Below are 19273 nucleotides of genomic sequence, written 5' to 3' on the forward strand. Positions count from 1 at the left end.
GTTACAACTGCAGATCATAACTTCCCACGTTGTGCTGTGTTCACTGATCAGGGGCTCAGCCAACCCTCAGGTACCTCCGGAGTACATAACGGGACCCCCTTCTGTGTGTTCCTTCTGGCCGTCTCCCTGCACCTCACACCTAGTGTCCCAATCCAGTGACCGCGGACCTTGCCGGGCGGCGTCTTCTCTGTCTCCTGGGTCCTTTATGGCCACCTTCTTGGTGAGATAGATGTGGCTTGTGGCTGCAGCACCTGAAATGCTGCAGCCTCCGGTTACCTAGTTCAATATTGTAATTCTCACTAGTTAGGGGCCGGTCCCCTTTGCGACCTGATCCCTCCACCGCCTGGTAGACTCGGGAATACGGGTGGCCTCCAGCACTGCCCGTACCCCTGGCATCCTTTCTTCACTCCTGGAGCCTTCTCTCTGCTCCCGTTCCTTCCTCCTCTCCTTCTCCTGGGCCTCCTCACTCAGGCCCGCGCTTCCTCTGAGCAGAGCTCCAACAGAGCTCCTGCTCCCAACTCTTCCTCTCACTGAAGACTCTCACTCAACCCCCTCTAGAATGTTCCACCCTCTCTTTTACATCTCTACTTACTGAGCTCCCCTGAACTTCTTCCTCCACCCACACCCACTACATGGTTCCCCCTACTTTGGTTTCCCCCACTCCAGCTAGGGACAGGGCTCAGCAGGAGAGCGACGCATCTTGCCCCTCCTGCTGGTCTGGAGTAGTGTAGTGTTGGATGCAGGTGTTAGGGTCCCGCGCAGTACTCCTTCCTTACCTGAGAGTGAAATACCACACCTCTGGGTGAGATGCAACACCTATGTGGCGACTGAACCCGCAGAGGCGCCACAGGAGCAATATTCAAATATGTGGACGGCGCCAGCAGTGACTGAATTCTGTTCCCGCCCATGACTGAATGTGAGAATCACACCCCTATGACTGAAAACGAGCAGACAGGACAAAGTATATCAAAGGTTATAAAATCATTATAATGCCAACAATTTTAATGAAAAAAGCTTGTTAGTGATTCACATTGCATCACTTACAACGCTATGGGGGCAGTGTAGATAGTAGCTAGGACATGACAGGTTCCCTTTAAGTCTATTTTATGGGTTTGCTTGTTTGTTTTTATAAGTTTGCCAATATGGGCATGTTTTTTGTTTTACAAATGTTTGCAACCGATTGATTACTTGCGACTTCTTAAGAAGTCACAAAAATTTTGAGCAAATGTATTCCAGTCCCCAGTAGTTATTTTTGTGTGCAAATTTTGCAGCATTTTAAAAGAACATTTTGCAATAAACAGATGAAAAAAAAACCATAAAAGAGAAAAATAAAGAGCTTTTTTGACTTTGCGCTAAACTCGTGAACCTTGTCCGCCTTTTAGACGAATTTGGTGCAAAAAACATCAATGAATACCACAAGACACAAAAAGAAAATTAACTTAAAAAAATGCAAATGATGAATCGGGGTCCTTTTGTATATTGGGTGTTTACTAACAAAGTATACATTTTAAATTAACATTTGGCCATGTAAAAATACTAATGAACACACTATATAAAAATCTGGAAACACCCCAAAACAGTCAATGACACTCTTAGAAGGACTGCACTATTTTGGGACTCCAGGCTTAAGTGAAGGAGGCATCCATACTGCAAATGAACATAAAGAAAACCACAAATGTGCATTTAATAATCTTCCATGTATTTCCTTCACTTTCAGAGATATACTTCTTCATTTCTATTACTTCCTGGAAAGAACTTTCTTTCAACACAATAAACTAAATAATTTTTATTACAAAATCACATGACAGAAAATTACACAATGGAAGTCAAGTTCTGCTAGACTAATCGAGCTAATAACAATCTGGATGGAGGAAGGTGAAAACACAGTGAGGCTCAGTTCACACCATCATGTGCAAAATCATCCGAGTTTCATCCAGAAAAAAAGAAAATAAAACAACACGTTTTTAACTGTATGGTGGTCCTTATGCAATCCGCATGGCATCCATTTTTTACATCTGCAGTTATTAACATTTACAACAAAAAATACAGTTTCCTGTTAAGTACTGTAATGTATCCGTAAAAATCGGAGGCTAAGTGGTGGCTTTGGGTTTTTTGTCCATTCATTAACTTGAACAAACTAATGCATGCTGCAATTTTTTTCAGGCACATATTCTGTCTAGACTATAGAGTTATCAATTTTCCAGAATAGAAAAAGAGGAAAAGGTTCTTTCCTAAGAATATTACGGTATGGATAGAGGAAAAAATGTGAATATAAAACTTAGCATTTATTTGTTGATGGTGATTGCAAACGCCAATCGAATTGGGAATTGCAATCTCTTAAATTGAAATGGCATATCCGTTGGAATCATAGGAATGCGAAGAATGAGGACATCTTCACCTTTGAAAGGTCCTATCAAGATTGTTGCTTCAACGACATTGCTCATTAATTGTTTTACTGCAAGCCGCGTGCTGCTGCAAAGCTTTGGCTGGTTGATATTTCGCAACATGATAATTGGCATGCCGATTTTCAATTGCAGTACGTGCGGCGGCATCCCTGGCAGATCGAGTGAATGCAAAAATTCTGTTGGATAATTAATCCCTTCATCTGCTTCCACAACAGTGTCAACGGACTTGTATGTGACTGCCTCGCTTTGAATGTTAGACTGAATAATTTTGTTAAGTTCGTAGACGTCTTTGTTCTTGGCCGCAAGAAAAGCTCGTTCACTCAGCCAATCGTGATTCTTAGAATTGGTTTGAAAATTGGGAAATATTTTTTCAACCAATTGTTCTTGCAGAAGTTATGAGGCAATGAAATTCGTCCTGAGTTCAGATCAACTGGCACCTTTCCATTCCCAATTTCCAGCAATTGATGTGAGAATTTTTTAGCTGCTCGATCGTTTTGCAGCTGGACACACATATTTGTAGTTAATTTTAATGTCTTTACGTGTCGCCACAAAGTAGAGTATTTCAGGCTAACATTTATTTCATCCACCGGTGTTGATCGAGGAATTACAGGTAATGGTTGCCTGAAATCTCCTGCAAGCAATATTAATGTGTTCCCAAATGGTCTGATGTTTCCACATAAATCTTGCAATGATCGATCAAGAGCCTTGAGCGATTTTTTATGGGCCATTGTGCATTCATCACAAACAATAAGTTTGCATTTCTGTAATACTTTTCCCATGCCGGATGCTTTGGAAATCTTGCACATGGGAGTTTCAATGAATTGCATGTTCAATGGCAATTTCAAAGCAGAATGAGCAGTTCTTCCACCTGGTATCAATGTCGCAGCTATTCCGGATGATGAAAGAGCTAAGGCTATGTCATTTTGGGATCGAATTGCTGCCAGAATCAATCTAATTCGTAACGTTTACCAGTTCCTCCTGCCGCTTCTAAGAAGATTTCTCCAACTCCATTAGTGATAGTCTGCATTTTTTGATGGTAAATGCTTTTTTGTTCAAGCGTTAGCTTAGGAATATTTGATTGCACATACGATAAAAGATCCCCCGTGTTGTAATTTTGTTCACGACGCAATTCTACATCGAACAATGCAGCAGCAGATCGATTAGGTGATGGCATTCCCAATTGATTGAGAACTTTGTTTGCGATTTCTAAGCACAAATCTTCAATCATTATCAACGCTTCGTTGTAGATTTCTGCTGTAAAATCCATGTTCATATTTGAATTTTTCTTGCGTATTCGACGGAAAATATCTACAGTCATGTGCGATTTATATTTCTCCTATAACTCTGTTTGGAGATGAAGGAGAGCAGGCGGTCAATATGATTGCAAACAATGCACGAATTTGATTTGGATGCGACGTGTTGCACGCTTCATTAATGCATACATCCCAGTGTCGGTCGTTCTCAAAAAAATTCAGAGCTTTACATGCACTGCAAAAAGTGGTATGTGTAGCACCATTGACAATTGCTGGAAAGACATTGGACCGGCCACATTTACCAACAGCATTCGAAGAAAGAAGTATTCATCTTGATTGGGATGCACGGTGTACAGTCTACTTATCGTAGTTTCTTTGAATATGCCAGGTTGTCCATCGACTCGCTTTCCTTGTTTGCGTCGTTCAAATGATTTTGTACTCGCATTCCATGTGTAAAACGTAGGCACTTCCAAATACAGTAGTGTTTTCGCAAACGTGTCATTTCGACATAACGTGAAGAAAGCAGTTAACGTTGTAGCCGGTGGATTCAGGGCTATTTGTTGTACATCTGCAGCTGTGAAATGCATAAGTTGTCCATTTTCTAGATGTACTGCTAAGTGAACAACAGCTGGACTCATGTATGGGAAATGAAACAATTCGCCATACAGCTTCATTGCTGCTTATGTATCTTCCAGCCTGATACTGTGCGATTTCCTCGATATGTATGACCGCATTCCTATCACTTCTTTCTGGTTGCACGCCAAAAACTGCCATGTCGCTGCCTTTATTCATGTACTTACAAATGTATTTGATCGATTTAACAGAGTTACAGTATTCAAGTTTATGTGCGCTTTGTATGTTTTTGATAGCAAAGACGAGTATGGAACAACCCACCGGTTATCTACTTCGATGTCACCGTTTTGCATTTGTATGGTTGCTAATTTACCGCCATCTTCTGCTGATCGTCTTCTGTATAAATGTGATGAGCAGCAGCGTCTTTCGGCCTCGAACAGACGGTCTCGTCATTCCCCTTCCCCCCCAACTCCCAAGGGGGACACGAAAGGAGCAGAGCACAGGCAGCGGCTGGGGAGAATGAATGACAGGGTGAAGGGTTTATAAATGAGATGTCACTAAGGGGAGGAGAATGTGGGTGGCTGGGGAGAGTCAGCCTGGGACTGAGCTCTTAACAGCCCCCTCTCGCTGTTGCATTTACGTCCAACAGCTGGTATGTAAAAACATAGTAGGTATATAAAAACATGCGTGTATTCGAATGCAACGTTGTGTAAAAATTTCAAAGCAATCGGTGAAGAACTTTCGGAGATTTAAGATTTTGAACAAACGAACATTTACATTTTTATTAATATATATATATATATATATATACAGTGCAGACCAAAAGTTTGGACACACCTTCTTATTTAAAGATTTTTCTGTATTTTCATAACTTTGAAAATTATACATTCACACTGAAGGCATCAAAACTATGAATTAACACATGTGGAATTATATACAGTTATATGAAAAAGTTTGGGCACCCCTATTAATCTTAAGCTTAATGTTTTATAAAAATTGGTGTTTTTGCAACAGCTATTTCAGTTTGATATATGTAATAACTGTTGGACACTGTAATGTTTCTGCCTTGAAATGAGGTTTATTGTACTAACAGAAAATGTGCAATCTGCATTCAAACAAAATTTGACAGGTCCATAAGTATGGGCACCCTTATCATTTTCTTGTTTTAAATACTCCTACCTACTTTTTACTGACTTACTAAAGCACTTTTTTGGTTTTGTAACCTCATTGAGCTTTGTACTTCATAGCCAGGTGTATGCAATCATGAGAAAAGCTACTTAAAGTGGCCACTTGCAAGTTGTTCTCCTGTTTGAATCTCCTCTGAAGAGTGGCATCATGGGCTCCTCAAAACAACTGTCAAATGATAACAAAGATGATTCAACATAGTTGTTCAGTGGAAGGATACAAAAAGCTGTCTCAGAGATTTAACCTGTCAGTTTCCACTGTGAGGAACATAGTAAGGAAATGGAAGAACACAGGGACAGTTCTTGATAAGGCCAGAAGTGGCAGGCCAAGAAAAACATCAGAAAGGCAGAGAAGAAGAATGGTGAGATCAGTCAAGGACAATCCTCAGACCACCTCCAGAGAGCTGCAGCATCAACTTGCTGCAGATGGTGTCACTGTGCATCGGTCAACTATACAACGCACTTTGCACAAGGAGAAGCTGTATGGGAGAGTGATGCGAAAGAAGCCGTTTCTGCAAGCACGCCACAAACAGAGTCGGCTGAGGTATGCAAAAGCACATTTGGAGAAGCCAATTTCGTTTTGGAAGAAGGTCCCGTGGACTGATGAAACCAAGATTGAGTTGTTTGGTCATACAAAAAGGCGTTATGCATGGCGGAAAAAAAACATAGCATTCCAAGAAAAACACTTGCTACCCACAGTAAAATTTGGTGGAGGTTCCATCATGCTTTGGGGCTGTGTGGCCAATGCCGGCACCGGGAATCTTGTTAAAGTTGAGGAACGCATGGATTCCACTGAGTATCAGCAGATTCTTGACAATAATGTTCAAGAATCAGTGACAAAGTTGAAGTTACGCAGGGGATGGATCTTTCAGCAAGACAATGATCCAAAACACCGCTCCAAATCTACTCAGGCATTCATGCAGAGGAACAATTACAATGTTCTGGAATGGCCATCCCAGTCCCCAGACCTGAATATCATTGAACATCTGTGGGATCATTTGAAGAGGGCTGTCCATGCTCAGCGACCATCAAACTTAACTTAACTGGAATTGTTTTGTAAAGAGGAATGGTCAAAAATACCTTCATCCTGGATCCAGGAAATCATTAAAAGCTACAGGAAGCGACTAGAGCCTGTTATTTTTGCAAAAGGAGGATGTACTAAATATTAATGTCACTTTTCTGGTGAGGTGCCCATACTTATGCACCTGTCAAATTTTGTTTGAATGCAGATTGCACATTTTCTCTTAGTACAATAAACCTCATTTCAAGGCAGAAACATTACTGTGTCCAACAGTTATTACATATATCAAACTGAAATAGCTGTTGCAAAAACACCAATTTTTATAAAACATTAAGCTTAAGATTAATAGGGGTGCCCAAACTTTTTCATATAACTGTACTTAACAAAAAAGTGTGAAACAACTGAAAATATGTCTTATATTCTAGGTTCTTCAAAGTAGCCACCTTTTGCTTTGATGACTGCTTTGCACACTCTTGGCATTCTCTTGATGAGCTTCAAGAGGTAGTCAACGGAAATGGTTTTCACTTCACAGGTGTGCCCTGTCAGGTTTAATAAGTGGGATTTTTTGCCTTATAAATGGGGTTGGGACCATCAGTTCTGTTGTGCAGAAGTCTGGTGGATACACAGCTGATAGTCCTACTGAATAGAAAGAAAAAAGCAGCCAAGTAAAGAAAAACAAGTGGCCATCATCACTTTAAGAAATGAAGGTCAGTCAGTCCGAAAAATTGGGCAAACTTTGAAAGTGTCCCCAAGTGCAGTTGCACAAACCATCAAGCGCTACAAAGAAACTGGCTCACATGAGGACCGCCCCAGGAAAGGAAGACCAAGAGTCACCTCTGCTTCTGAGGATAAGTTTATCCGAGCCACCAGCCTCAGAAATCGCAGGTTAACAGCAGCTCAGATTAGAGACCAGGTCAATGCCACACAGAGTTCTAGTAGCAGACACATCTCTACAGCAACTGTTAAGAGGAGACTTTGTGCAGCAGGCCTTCATGGTAAAATAGCTGCTAGGAAACCACTGCTAAGGACATGCAACAAGCAGAAGAGACTTGTTTGGGTTAAAGAACACAAGAAATGGACATTAGACCAGTGGAAATCTGTGCTTTGGTCTGATGAGTCCAAATTTGAGATCTTTGGTTCCAACCACCGTGTCTTTGTGCGACGCAGAAAAGGTGAACGGATGGACTCTACATGCCTGGTTCCCACCGTGAAGCATGGAGGAGGAGGTGTGATGGTGTGGGGGTGCTTTGCTGGTGACACTGTTGGGGATTTATTCAAAATTGAAGGCATACTGAACCAGCATGGCTACCACAGCATCTTGTGGCGGCATGCTATTCCATCCGGTTTGCGTTTAGTTGGACCATCATTTATTTTTCAACAGGACAATGACCCCGAACACACCTCCAGGCTGTGTAAGGGCTATTTGACCAAGAAGGAGAGTGATGGGGTGCTACGCCAGATGACCTGGCCTCCACAGTCACCAAACCTGAACCCAAGCGAGATGGTTTGGGGTGAGCTGGACCGCAGAGTGAAGGCAAAAGGGCCAACAAGTGCTAAGCATCTCTGGGAACTCCTTCAAGATTGTTGGAAAACCATTTCTGGTGACTACCTCTTGAAGCTCATCAAGAGAATGCCAAGAGTGTGCAAAGCAATCATCAAAGCAAAAGGTGGCTACTTTGAAGAAACTAGAATATAAGACATATTTTCAGTTGTTTCACACTTTTTTGTTAAGTATATAATTCCACATGTGTTAATTCATAGTTTTGATGCCTTCAGTGTGAATGTACAATTTTCATAGTCATGAAAATACAGAAAAATCTTTAAATGAGAAGGTGTGTCCAAACTTTTGGTCTGTACTGTATATAGATTAAAATGTATAATAAATAAACAACATAAAAAAGACACACAAATGAAAACCAGGCAAACCTAACTAATCTCCACATTCTGGCTGGTGTATATGTTACCGCATAAAAGGTATTAAGTATATGTGATATAGAACTAATATCATCAACATCTGTACTGCATGCAATGTATTGGGTATAAACCAAACTAAACTAGTATCTCCAGAGCAATATAGTTAAATACAATATGTGCCACATTTCTATATTCAATGAGAAATGGAACGGTCTCACCCAAATACAGCATGTATACTGTCAGGCATCTGACAGCGGTCTTTACGGTTCCACAAGAATAGGGGCACAGAAAGTGCCTGACCATCATCCTATTTCAGACAAAATGACATAGCGTCATTTTGTCTTGACCACCTTCCGAAGCATTTCATCCCTATGTGGGATTCATCAGGGGATATAAAGTAGTCAAAGTTGAAGGCTACAATTACCGTTGAATACGGGGGAGACCTACACGTTGACTACTTTATATCCCCTGATGAATCCCACATAGGGAAAAATGCGTCGGGACTCTGTGCTCATTGCATTTTTTTCCGCAATGGTATGATGGTCAGGCACTATCTTTGCCCCCATTCTGAGATTAGTCAGGTCTGCCTTGTTTTCATTTATGTGTCTTTTTTATGTTGTTAGTTTATTTATTAGACATCATAATAAAAAATAAATAAATGGTAAAGCGGTTGTCCACTACTAGGACAACCCCTTTTTCATCTAAACGTCTGGCCCCAATAAAATAAAAAAAAATTACATTCACCTCCCAACTGGCACCGTTCCAGCGGTGTCAGCACTCGTGGTCCCGGGGCTGTAATGCGGTGGAATGACACATAGTGCCCGACGCCCAATCAGCGCCATGAAGCTCGGCCTATGGATAAGCTTCACAGGAATGCCAAAATGGCAGGCATGGATAGCTTCAGCAGGCCCTCAACTGCCTTGGCAATCAATCAGCACCTTGTGATCAGTCTTGGGGGGCTGTTGGGAGCCTGGGCAGGATTACAGCACTTAGTTGCCGCTGTCAGAAATTGACAGTGGCAGTTAAGGGTCTAAACAGCAGTGATCGGAAAATGCTGAACCACACCCAATCATACTATTATTTCCTATGTCAAAAACTGTTAAAAAATCTTAGATCTTTTACAATGCAGTGTTATGACTCTGTGAAGATGTTTCAGTAAGAAATTCGTTTTACTTATTTCAATATGATGACTATTTGTCACAAAAGTTTACTTTTGTCTTTTCATTGCATTAGATGTCCAGCCCGGGTTATCCTGGCTTTAGTTCTACATCCTCAAATGGTAAGTATTTAATAGCAAATCCTTTTTTAAAATAAGGACTAATGTACAGTAGACATTTACAACCATATTTTTCTTGTTTTTATTCAAGTTCCCATGCAGTATTCCCCAATCTCTGACTCGGGATTCAGACGTGGCTCGCACCCCTTCCTGGCTGAGGGTCACCTGCCGTGGGCCACTAGAGGTATCATTGTACACCAGTAATATCAGGGATGTCATTGCATTATTAACTTATAGAAACCAAAACAGATGGGCTCCCGTGGGAAGCGAAAATCCCAGGGAGACCAATGAGGTGCAATACAACTCCAAATTAAAATCACAATTTTATTCGGAATATTTGAAAAAATGGTTTACATACACAATAATGAAAAGCAATAGTTCCTCATAGATGTCATAGATGTCAGAGCAGAGTGGTGGGAAAACCAATCAATATCTAATAGGGATCATTTACCGGTAAGTACTGTATAAACTCCTATAAATTCTAGGATAGATATCTCAGTATGCAATTGGTAGTATAGGGCACAGTGTGAAATATAAATCATGCATGTGTATTTACTGAACATTAAATATATAAGAATAATAAATATCAAATAATCCCCATGCATGATTATAAACAAATCACAGAAAGTGACCTCAGAATAATCCCATATATATCACAACATGTCTTGATATTTCCAGAATACATAAGGTGCACATATAGAGTCATATAGCGCTCAATGAAGACAACAATAAATACATGAGTTAGATATATAAAGTGCTAGTGCATGGTACCTCTATATTACTCTATAAATAATAATTTCTGTGATATTATACAAGGGTCAGTCAATAAGTAATGCCTCCTATTTTTTTCTCCTTTTAATTGGCAAGAAATTCAAATGCAATTACATAGGTTGAAAACCACAACATTAACGATTAATTTGTCACTTTTCAATATAATCTCCATCCATTTCCAGTCTTGGTCCACCGTTTAACAAGGGCATGTATTCCAGCATGGTAAAAAGCATTCTTGGGACCCACCGTGCACAAACTTTTCTTTATCCCAGTTGTCCAATAACTTTTCTTTATCCCAGTTGTCCAATAATTTTCATCACACTGCCTTTACTGAGGCAGATAATGCCACACAATTCATCTGCAGTCACCCGGTGGTCACCACGAATGATGTCATCGACTCGCTGAATGTTGCTTGGAGTCACTGCGGTTACTGGCCTGCCACTCCGCATTTTGTCAGCCAACGGTGATGGCCCTTCAGCTGTGTTACAGCAACGAACCCATCGTCTACCAGTACTGACATCCACTGTTGCATCACCGTACACATTTTTCAGTCTCTCATGATCTCGAATGGGCGTTTCACCTTCTGCATGCAAGAATTCAATCACAGAACGTTGTCTAATATGAACATCGATGTCAGCCATTTTGCAAACGGATACAGTCCTGCCACCTGTTGGTGCAGGAAGTTGCAATTGCTGTGGATTTGAGAAGAAGGTTTGAGGAATTGTGCCAAATTCAAATATTTAACATAACTACCTTATTTAAGGAGAAAAAAAATAGGAGGCATTACTTATTGACTGACCCTCGTAGTAAAAATGAATCACTGGATTAGGAAAGGGGCAGTAAAGACATATGGAGCAATCTTATTTTGCAATGATACAGACCCACGTGTTCCGAGCCCCAACGCGCGTTTCACTCTGCTTCCTCAGGGTCGTGTGTGATTTCATTGCATTATTAACTTATAGTACAAGGGTTCATACTATTCCATTGGCAGTTAATAGTAAGATTACAACCATATCACTCGGTCAGGTCAAGAAAATGGTGCAAACTTTGGTGCATATCTATGTCTGCTCATAGAGACACCAGTTGCAACCTGCAGCTGTAAGTGGGAGATATTTTCCCACAGCGGTTCATGAGAGACTAGCTCTGTGATATGGCATGAAATGAAGCACATGTTTGCAGGGATCAAGGAGTACTCTGATCCCTGCAGTTGATCCCTTAGAAGCAATGGTCGCTATAGACTGAGAAAAGTGGTTAGTCAGAGAGAATAAACTCATTGAAGGGAAAAAAATGAACAGCTATGGCTAAGATTAGACAATAGGATCGTTGTGTGCTTAAAGGGGTTATCCAGTTTCAGAACCCCCCCCTCCACCAGCTGAAGTGTCCTTTAAAGGGAACTTGACTGCTGATACATGCTGCCCGATCCACCGGCAGCATGTATCAGATAATGGCTGTATGATTTCAGCAACATATTGTACTTTCAACTGTAATATGCTGCTGGGTTTCAGAGAATAACACAGTTTAATAGCCTCCGAGGAGCAGGCCGTCTGGGACACTTTTTTTGCAATTTCACCGCAATTGGAATTTAGTCGGACAGGTGGATCCCCGGCAGCTTCTCCCCGCTGCTCTCCTGAAATGATAGGTCTCTTCTGCATATATGTATAAAAGGAGAGCTATCAGTCATTGGCAGCAGGCGGGGAGAGGCCACCGGGGACCCACCTGTCCGGCTAGTCTCCAGCTCGACTCAGTCCTCAACAGCGATTAAAGTATGTGATTCTCTGAAACGCTGCAGAGAACAACAGGGATTGATCCAGCGCTGTCTTTACTCACCCTCCCTGGGTCAAGTTCTGAGTCTCTGCCGCTGATCTCGAGGTCTGTTATTGTTCGCAGTGCTCTCGTCTTATCGACAGCACTGCAGCCAATAACTGAGCTCAATGGCTCTGCCCAAGTTGACGACACAAGCTGCTAAGAGCCACTGAGCTCACTGACCGGCTGCAGCATTGTTCAAGGGACACAACAGCTTTGCAGACAATAACAGACATCGAGAGGAACAGCAGCGGACAGGGGTTTTCCAAAATAGGTAAGCCCCTTTAAGGTTTAAAATAACTGCTTGCTTAAGGGTTTAAAGTAAGGAACATGTATTAGTACTGAACCATTGTGTAACATGGAAACTCCTGAACCATAGAAGAATAGGACTTCCACTGTTATTAAAATGCTGATATGATCCCACGAGTAGGAATATATATATATATTTTTTATTATTATTATTTATTTTATTTTATTTACTTATTTTTTAAGATGCTAAAATATTTTTTTACTGTTTTATTTTGCAGAAAAAGAAAGAATGAAATTGAATCTAAGTGATGAAAGTAAACCAACAGATGACAAAGAGTTTCTTCATCGTATATGTAAGTAGATGTTAGACTACCCAATAATCCAGGGGTAGGCAAATCATTTTATCTATTGGCCACATGAGAAACTGGCACTGTGATGAGGTCCGAACCAATCGGCTGAACTTAATTTTGCTAAAAATAATTTTATCTCTTACAAAAGCAGTAAATTTTATAGTTTAATCAAACACCGGTGCAGTGGAAGGTCAGGACCTGATCATTTTCTAGTTTTCATGCTGCATGAGCCAATGAACAGAAAAAAAATAATAGTGAAAAACACTTTAAGGGTAGGTTTAGACATTAAGATTATGTAATTGATTTGCTTCATGCCGCAAAAATGACTTTGTGCCAGGTTGGCTGATCAAAAACAGAGCTGCAGAAGCAGTCTGGTAAGAGGCAGTTCTCAGGCTGCTGTCCAGCAGCCCCAAGCCACTGTCATGGCTGATAGACTGGGATATGTGAATCAATTCGCACCAACTTTAGTTGTGTCACATGTGATTAAGGTCCTGGCCCAAAGTGTGTTTCTTACAAGAATGAGATTCATCCAGAAGCAATCTTTAGGCCGGGTGAAAAGAAATTCTATAAGGCATGAACATGTTCACATTCTTGCTTACCAAGGAACCACCACTAGGTCTTTAATTAAATCTTTTACAAACAAAAGTATCCAGCAACACTGTGTGTGCTCAGATGTATGCAAGCATTGAATATATGAAATTTGGAAGGCATCACTGCTATATAAAATATACTTAAAAAATAATGGTACATAATGAACAAATTGGCCAATTTATGTGAGCCCATCACCAGCAACAAGGCATATTTTTCTTTGATGGGACCCTAAACCTAATATTGAACATGCCTCTCCCGGACTAAAAGCTGACAAATTTAAAAGGGTGGTATAATCCATCACTAATTAAAAAACAACCTTAGGCCTCCTTCACACGTCAGTGTCTCCGGTATGTGTGGTGACAGTTTTCACACATACCGGAGACACACATAGACCCATTCAAATCAATGGGTCTGCGCACATGTCAGTGTGTCTGTGCAAAAAACCCGCTGACATGTCCGTTTTTTTTCAGCATGGGCCACAAAACGTCCTGCACACATGCACACTGATGACACATAGATGACATCCATGTGTCATCATAGTGACAAGAATCAGTGCCTGGGAAAAAGCAGTATAATTCGCGCTGTTCCCAGGCACCAGGTGCTGAAGGCAGCTCATATCATTTTCGCCTGCTCTCCCTGTGATCAACGAGAGCAGACGACAATGATGGGAGTTGTCTTCAGCACCCACTGTGTTTATTGTGTGTAAAAAGAATTAAATAAAAAAAACTGTCTGGGCTCCCGCGTATTTTTCATAACCAGTAGAGATGAGCGTTGTTCTACTCGAACTGTTCGCCAATCTCAAATTCGAGCTGTTTTGGGCGGTGTTCGAGCCGGTCGGCGAACACGAACAATTTGAGAAAAATTCGGCTGTTCGAGGTTATGTTCGATAACTGTTCGTGCACCAAAATCATAACTGGATTTTTTCTCAGTAATGATGAAAATTAATGTTAATACGCAGTTTGAGTGTACAGCGGGGTGGGGGGAGGGGCAGGGGATGGATCTCTGCAGGAACAATGAAGATCTCCATTTTTTTTTCTCTTTCCCGCATTTGCAGTGGGGAGGTGCAATCTGTCAGCCTATCAGCAGAGCACACACGGAGCGAAGTGCTTTTCTTCACACAAGCAAGGGCATGTGTCATTGGCAGTGTATGTCACATGTCCTTGCCCTATAAGACCAAGCCATTTTCCCCGTCGCCACCATTTTCTCACTGCTGCAGCTGCGTGTTAGACGGCACCGCTGTTGCTGTGTGTGCTATGCCTTGTTAATTTCAAGCCAAATTTCACACAAATCTACAGATAGCTTGGGAGTAGGGAAGAGTTGTGATTGCAGTCCTTTTAAGGACTAGGTTACAGCATTTCCTACGACTTTTATCAGGCAGGTCTGTGCTCTTAAATAGATAGATTGTGGGAGTAAAGACTAATTGTAATTGGAGTCCTTTTCAGGACTAGGTTACATCAGTTCCTATCAGTTTTTGCCAGGCAGGTCTGTGCCAGTGCTGTGCAAGTTTTTTTCACAGCATTTGGCTGAATCTAGCAAAGCTAATCCTTTTTGGCCTATTGCAGAGTGTGTTAGTCAGTGGAGTAGCCTATCTGTGTTGCAAGATATACCACCTGTGTATAGAATACCAATTTTTTTACTGCACCTAGTGAAGTAAAATCTTTTGGGCATAGCATCATTCTATTAGTCCATCTATACTGACCTCCATCAGGTTGCAAACTGAATATAATTTTTTTCTGCATCTAGCTCTGAAAAAATATTTGGGCTTCTAGCAGTGTGTGGGACTTGGTCTATTAGTCCTTCTATACTGACCTCCAGCAGGTTGCAAATTGAATATAATTTTTTTCTGCATCTAGCTCTGAAAAAATATTTGGGCTTCTAGCGGTGTGTGGGACTTGGTCTATTAGTCCATCTATACTGACCTCCATCAGGTTGCAAATTAAAAATAATTTTTTTCTGCATCTAGCTCTGAAAAAATATTTGGGCTTCTAGCAGTGTGTGGGACTTGGTCTATTAGTCCATCTATACTGACCTCCATCAGGTTGCAAATTAAAAATAATTTTTTTCTTCATTTATCTCTAAAAAAATATTTGGGCTTCTAGCAGCGTGTGGGACTTGTTCTATTAGTCCATCTATACTGACCTCCATCAGGTTGCAAATTAAAAATAATTTTTTTCTGCATCTAGCTCTGAAAAAATATTTGGGCTTCTAGCAGTGTGTGGGACTTGGTCTATTAGTCCATCTATACTGACCTCCATCAGGTTGCAAATTAAAAATAATTTTTTTCTGCATCTATCTCTGAAAAAATATTTGGGCTTCTAGCAGTGTGTGGGACTTGGTCTATTAGTCCATCTATACTGACCTCCATCAGGTTGCAAATTGAATAAAAAAAATTTCTGCATCTAGCTCTGAAAAAATATTTGGGCTTCTAGCGGTGTGTGGGACTTGGTCTATTAGTCCATCTATACTGACCTCCATCAGGTTGCAAATTAAAAATAATTTTTTTCTGCATCTAGCTCTGAAAAAATATTTGGGCTTCTAGCAGTGTGTGGGACTTGGTCTATTAGTCCATCTATACTGACCTCCATCAGGTTGCAAATTAAAAATAATTTTTTTCTTCATTTAGCTCTGAAAAAATATTTGGGCTTCTAGCAGTGTGTGGGACTTGTTCTATTAGTCCTTCTATACTGACCTCCAGCAGGTTGCAAATTGAATATAATTTTTTTCTGCATCTAGCTCTGAAAAAATATTTGGGCTTCTAGCGGTGTGTGGGACTTGGTCTATTAGTCCATCTATACTGACCTCCATCAGGTTGCAAATTAAAAATAATTTTTTTCTGCATCTAACCCAGCCAATAGTTTTGGCCTAATACCACAGTTTGGCCACTCAGCTCTGCTCGGTTACCATCCATTGTTTTTTTGTGCAAACAACTCCAGAGTTGTGAATTAGTTAACCACCAAAATGAGTGGAAAAAGGCCTGCTGCTGGTGGAAAGGGGAATAGGCGTGTTGGGAAGGGGAAAAAAGGTTGTGTCCGTGGGGTAGGTGCAGAAGAAAGACCATCTTCCAGCCAAACTAAAATGTCTACTTCTTTTAGCGGACAATGTGATAAGATCCCTTTCTTACGGCCACGCCAATCGCTACAAATTCCAGATGAGGCACAAAAACAGCAGGTGCTTCAACGGATATCAAGTGCTCCTTTAAGTGGGCTCTCCTCCACATCAACTTCAACATCACAAATACTCCAGTCCTCAAAGGTGTCACCCAAATCGCACTTGCTTCCTCACAGCTCCCAAATCTCCAGCTGCCCGTCTGAGTATGAGGTAGAACAGATGGTTGAGTCTGCAGAGCTGTTTACTCATACTATAGCCTGGGAATCAGAGGTCGACTCCAGCGCTTCTGTGAATCCAGACGAGGAAATGATCTGCACTGATGCCCAGAATCTTTATGAGTCGGATCCAGGACCAGACGCAGAAGGTTCTGACCATAATGTAGACCCTCATTCCCAAACTGTAACTCCTGTTGGTGGAGACAATGAGGAAGACGATGATAAGACTCAAATACCTGATTGGAGCGACAACTTTAGTTTTTTGTCAGGGCAGGAACAGGTTGGCTCTGAGGACGACGGGTGTGATAACGCACAGGGTGATGATGATGAGGTCGGAGATCCCACTTACTGTCAACCCACAGTCAGCCAAGAGATGAGGTCAGCAGAGGAGGTGGAGGAAGATGCTAGTGACGACGAGGTCAGGTTGCGCCTTCCTGGACAGAGACGTAGTACTGGAAGCACGTCAACAACTGCATCCTCAAACACAACTCTGCCTCTCACCACAAGTCGTGGTGGCTCTTCAGGTCGCATGGGTGCTAAGCCTTGCATAGCCTGGGCATTTTTTCAGATCGATAAAGATGACCCAACTCATGTTATCTGTAACATTTGTCAGCAAAAGCTAAGTAGAGGCCAAAAAATACATAGTTTGAGTACTTCATGCATGAACCGGCACATGGACATGAAGCATAAGTTGCAGTGGGAAGCTCAGTGTGCTACAATGCGGTCTAGCCGGCCGGGCCAACCACCGTCTGCCATATCTTGTGCATCCGCGGCCTCTTCATCCTCTGTGACTGGGGGGACAGCAGTCACACCTGTTTTGGGGCGCAGACCTGCCACCTCTTTACCCGCAACAGCCAGCGTGATTGGCAGGTCATCATTTTCTTTGGAGGTGGTAACACCAGCTGGTCTTGAGCGCTGTCTGACATCGATAGCACCACCTTTGGATCAAGGCAACCTAACATGTCCGCCTGCATCTTCCTCACAGACCGGCAGTTTGACGGGGACACCCTTATCAACCCCGTCTAAGCACAATAGCCAGCCCTCGGTCCCTCAGATGTGGACAAGTAAAAGACCATTTCCTCCTAGCCATGAGAAAGCTAAGAGGTTGAATTTCACCATCTGCAAGCTCTTGGCTACAGAAATGCTGCCTTTCCGCCTGGTGGACACAGAGGATTTTCGAGACCTTATGTCCGTCGCAGTGCCCCAGTACCAGATGCCCAGTCGGCACTACTTCTCAAAGAAAGGTGTGCCTGCGCTCCACCAGCATGTCGCACACAACATCACCGCTTCTTTGAGAAACTCTGTGTGTGACAGGGTGCATTTCACCACAGACACTTGGACGAGTAGGCATGGACAGGGGCGTTACATGTCGCTGACTGGGCACTGGGTAACTATGGTGACAGCAGGACAAGGGGCTGCTGTCCAAGTCTTGCCGTCCCCACGAGTTGTGCGTCAATCCTCTTTATGTCATTTTTCCTCCACTGCTTCTGCCTCCTCAACCTCCTCTCGGTCTTCCACCTGCACCCAAAGCCTGTCTGGTCATGCCACAAGCTTTCTAACTGCGCAGAAGGGATCCTGCACACCTCCTTACTATGCTGGCAGTAGGGCTCAACGTCATCAGGCGGTTTTTACATTGAAATGTCTGGGAAATGTGAGTCACACAGCTGAGGAGTTGTGGTCAGCTCTGGAGAACCAATTTCATGAATGGTTGTCTCCACTGGACCTGAAACCAGGGAAGGCCGTGTGCGACAATGCTGCAAACCTGGGTGCGGCCCTTCGCCGGGGCAATGTCACACACGTGCCTTGTATGGCTCACGTGTTGAACCTGGTTGTCCAGCAATTTTTAGCCCACTATCCCAGACTAGATGGCCTTCTGCAGAGGGCACGGTCGCTGTGTGCTCACTTCCGCCGTTCGCATCCCGCAGCTCAGCGACTTTCATCTCTACAGAAGTCGTTGGGCCTGCCACTTCACCGGCTAAAATGCGATGTGCCTACCCGGTGGAATTCAACTCTGCACATGTTGCAGCGACTGTGGCAGCACCGACAAGCCCTGGTGCAATACGTTCTGACGTATAGCCTGGGCCAACGAGATTCAGAGGTGGGGCAAATCACGCTGGAGGAGTGGTCTCAGATCAGGGACCTATGCACCCTTCTGCACAGTTTTGAAATGGCGACGAAGATGTTTAGTGCTGACGATGCCATTATCAGCATGACTATTCCGGTGATTTACATGCTGGAGCACATGTTAAACAGAATTCGGAGTCAGGTGGTGGCACAAGAGGAGGTGGAGGAAGTAGAGGAGGAGGAGTTGTATGCGGAAGGGCTAACATCTGCAAGGTCCAGACGGTCGGCAGCACCAGGGCGGCAGGCATGTGAGGGTGGGGGAGATGATTTTACCAGGGCGCATGGTAGCAGCCAAACTAGTGAGGAAGGTGCAGGAGCCCAGGAAGAAGTGGAGGACGAACTGATGGAAGACTCATCAGATGAGGGAGACCTTGATCACATTTCTGTTGTGCGAGGTTGGGGGGAGAGGACAGAGGAAGGAAGCATGATTGTTACC

At 42.6% G+C, this 19273-nt stretch overlaps 1 protein-coding gene across 1 annotated transcript in view; it reads left to right on the top strand.

Annotated features, from left to right (window-relative positions):
* Positions 1 to 19273, top strand: part of RIPK2 (receptor interacting serine/threonine kinase 2) — a 74123-nt gene that overhangs the window by 46853 nt on the left and 7997 nt on the right. Inside the window, exons 9-11 of the mRNA XM_073679552.1 lie at positions 9584 to 9629; positions 9718 to 9810; positions 12728 to 12802. Coding sequence (XP_073535653.1) covers positions 9584 to 9629; positions 9718 to 9810; positions 12728 to 12802 — 214 coding nt within the window. The remainder of the gene's footprint in view (positions 1 to 9583; positions 9630 to 9717; positions 9811 to 12727; positions 12803 to 19273) is intronic.

The sequence above is a fragment of the Phyllobates terribilis genome, unplaced genomic scaffold (genome assembly GCF_046119375.1).
Source record: "Phyllobates terribilis strain yellow unplaced genomic scaffold, ASM4611937v1 Scaffold_4__5_contigs__length_816908805, whole genome shotgun sequence".
Classification (NCBI taxonomy): domain Eukaryota; kingdom Metazoa; phylum Chordata; class Amphibia; order Anura; family Dendrobatidae; genus Phyllobates; species Phyllobates terribilis.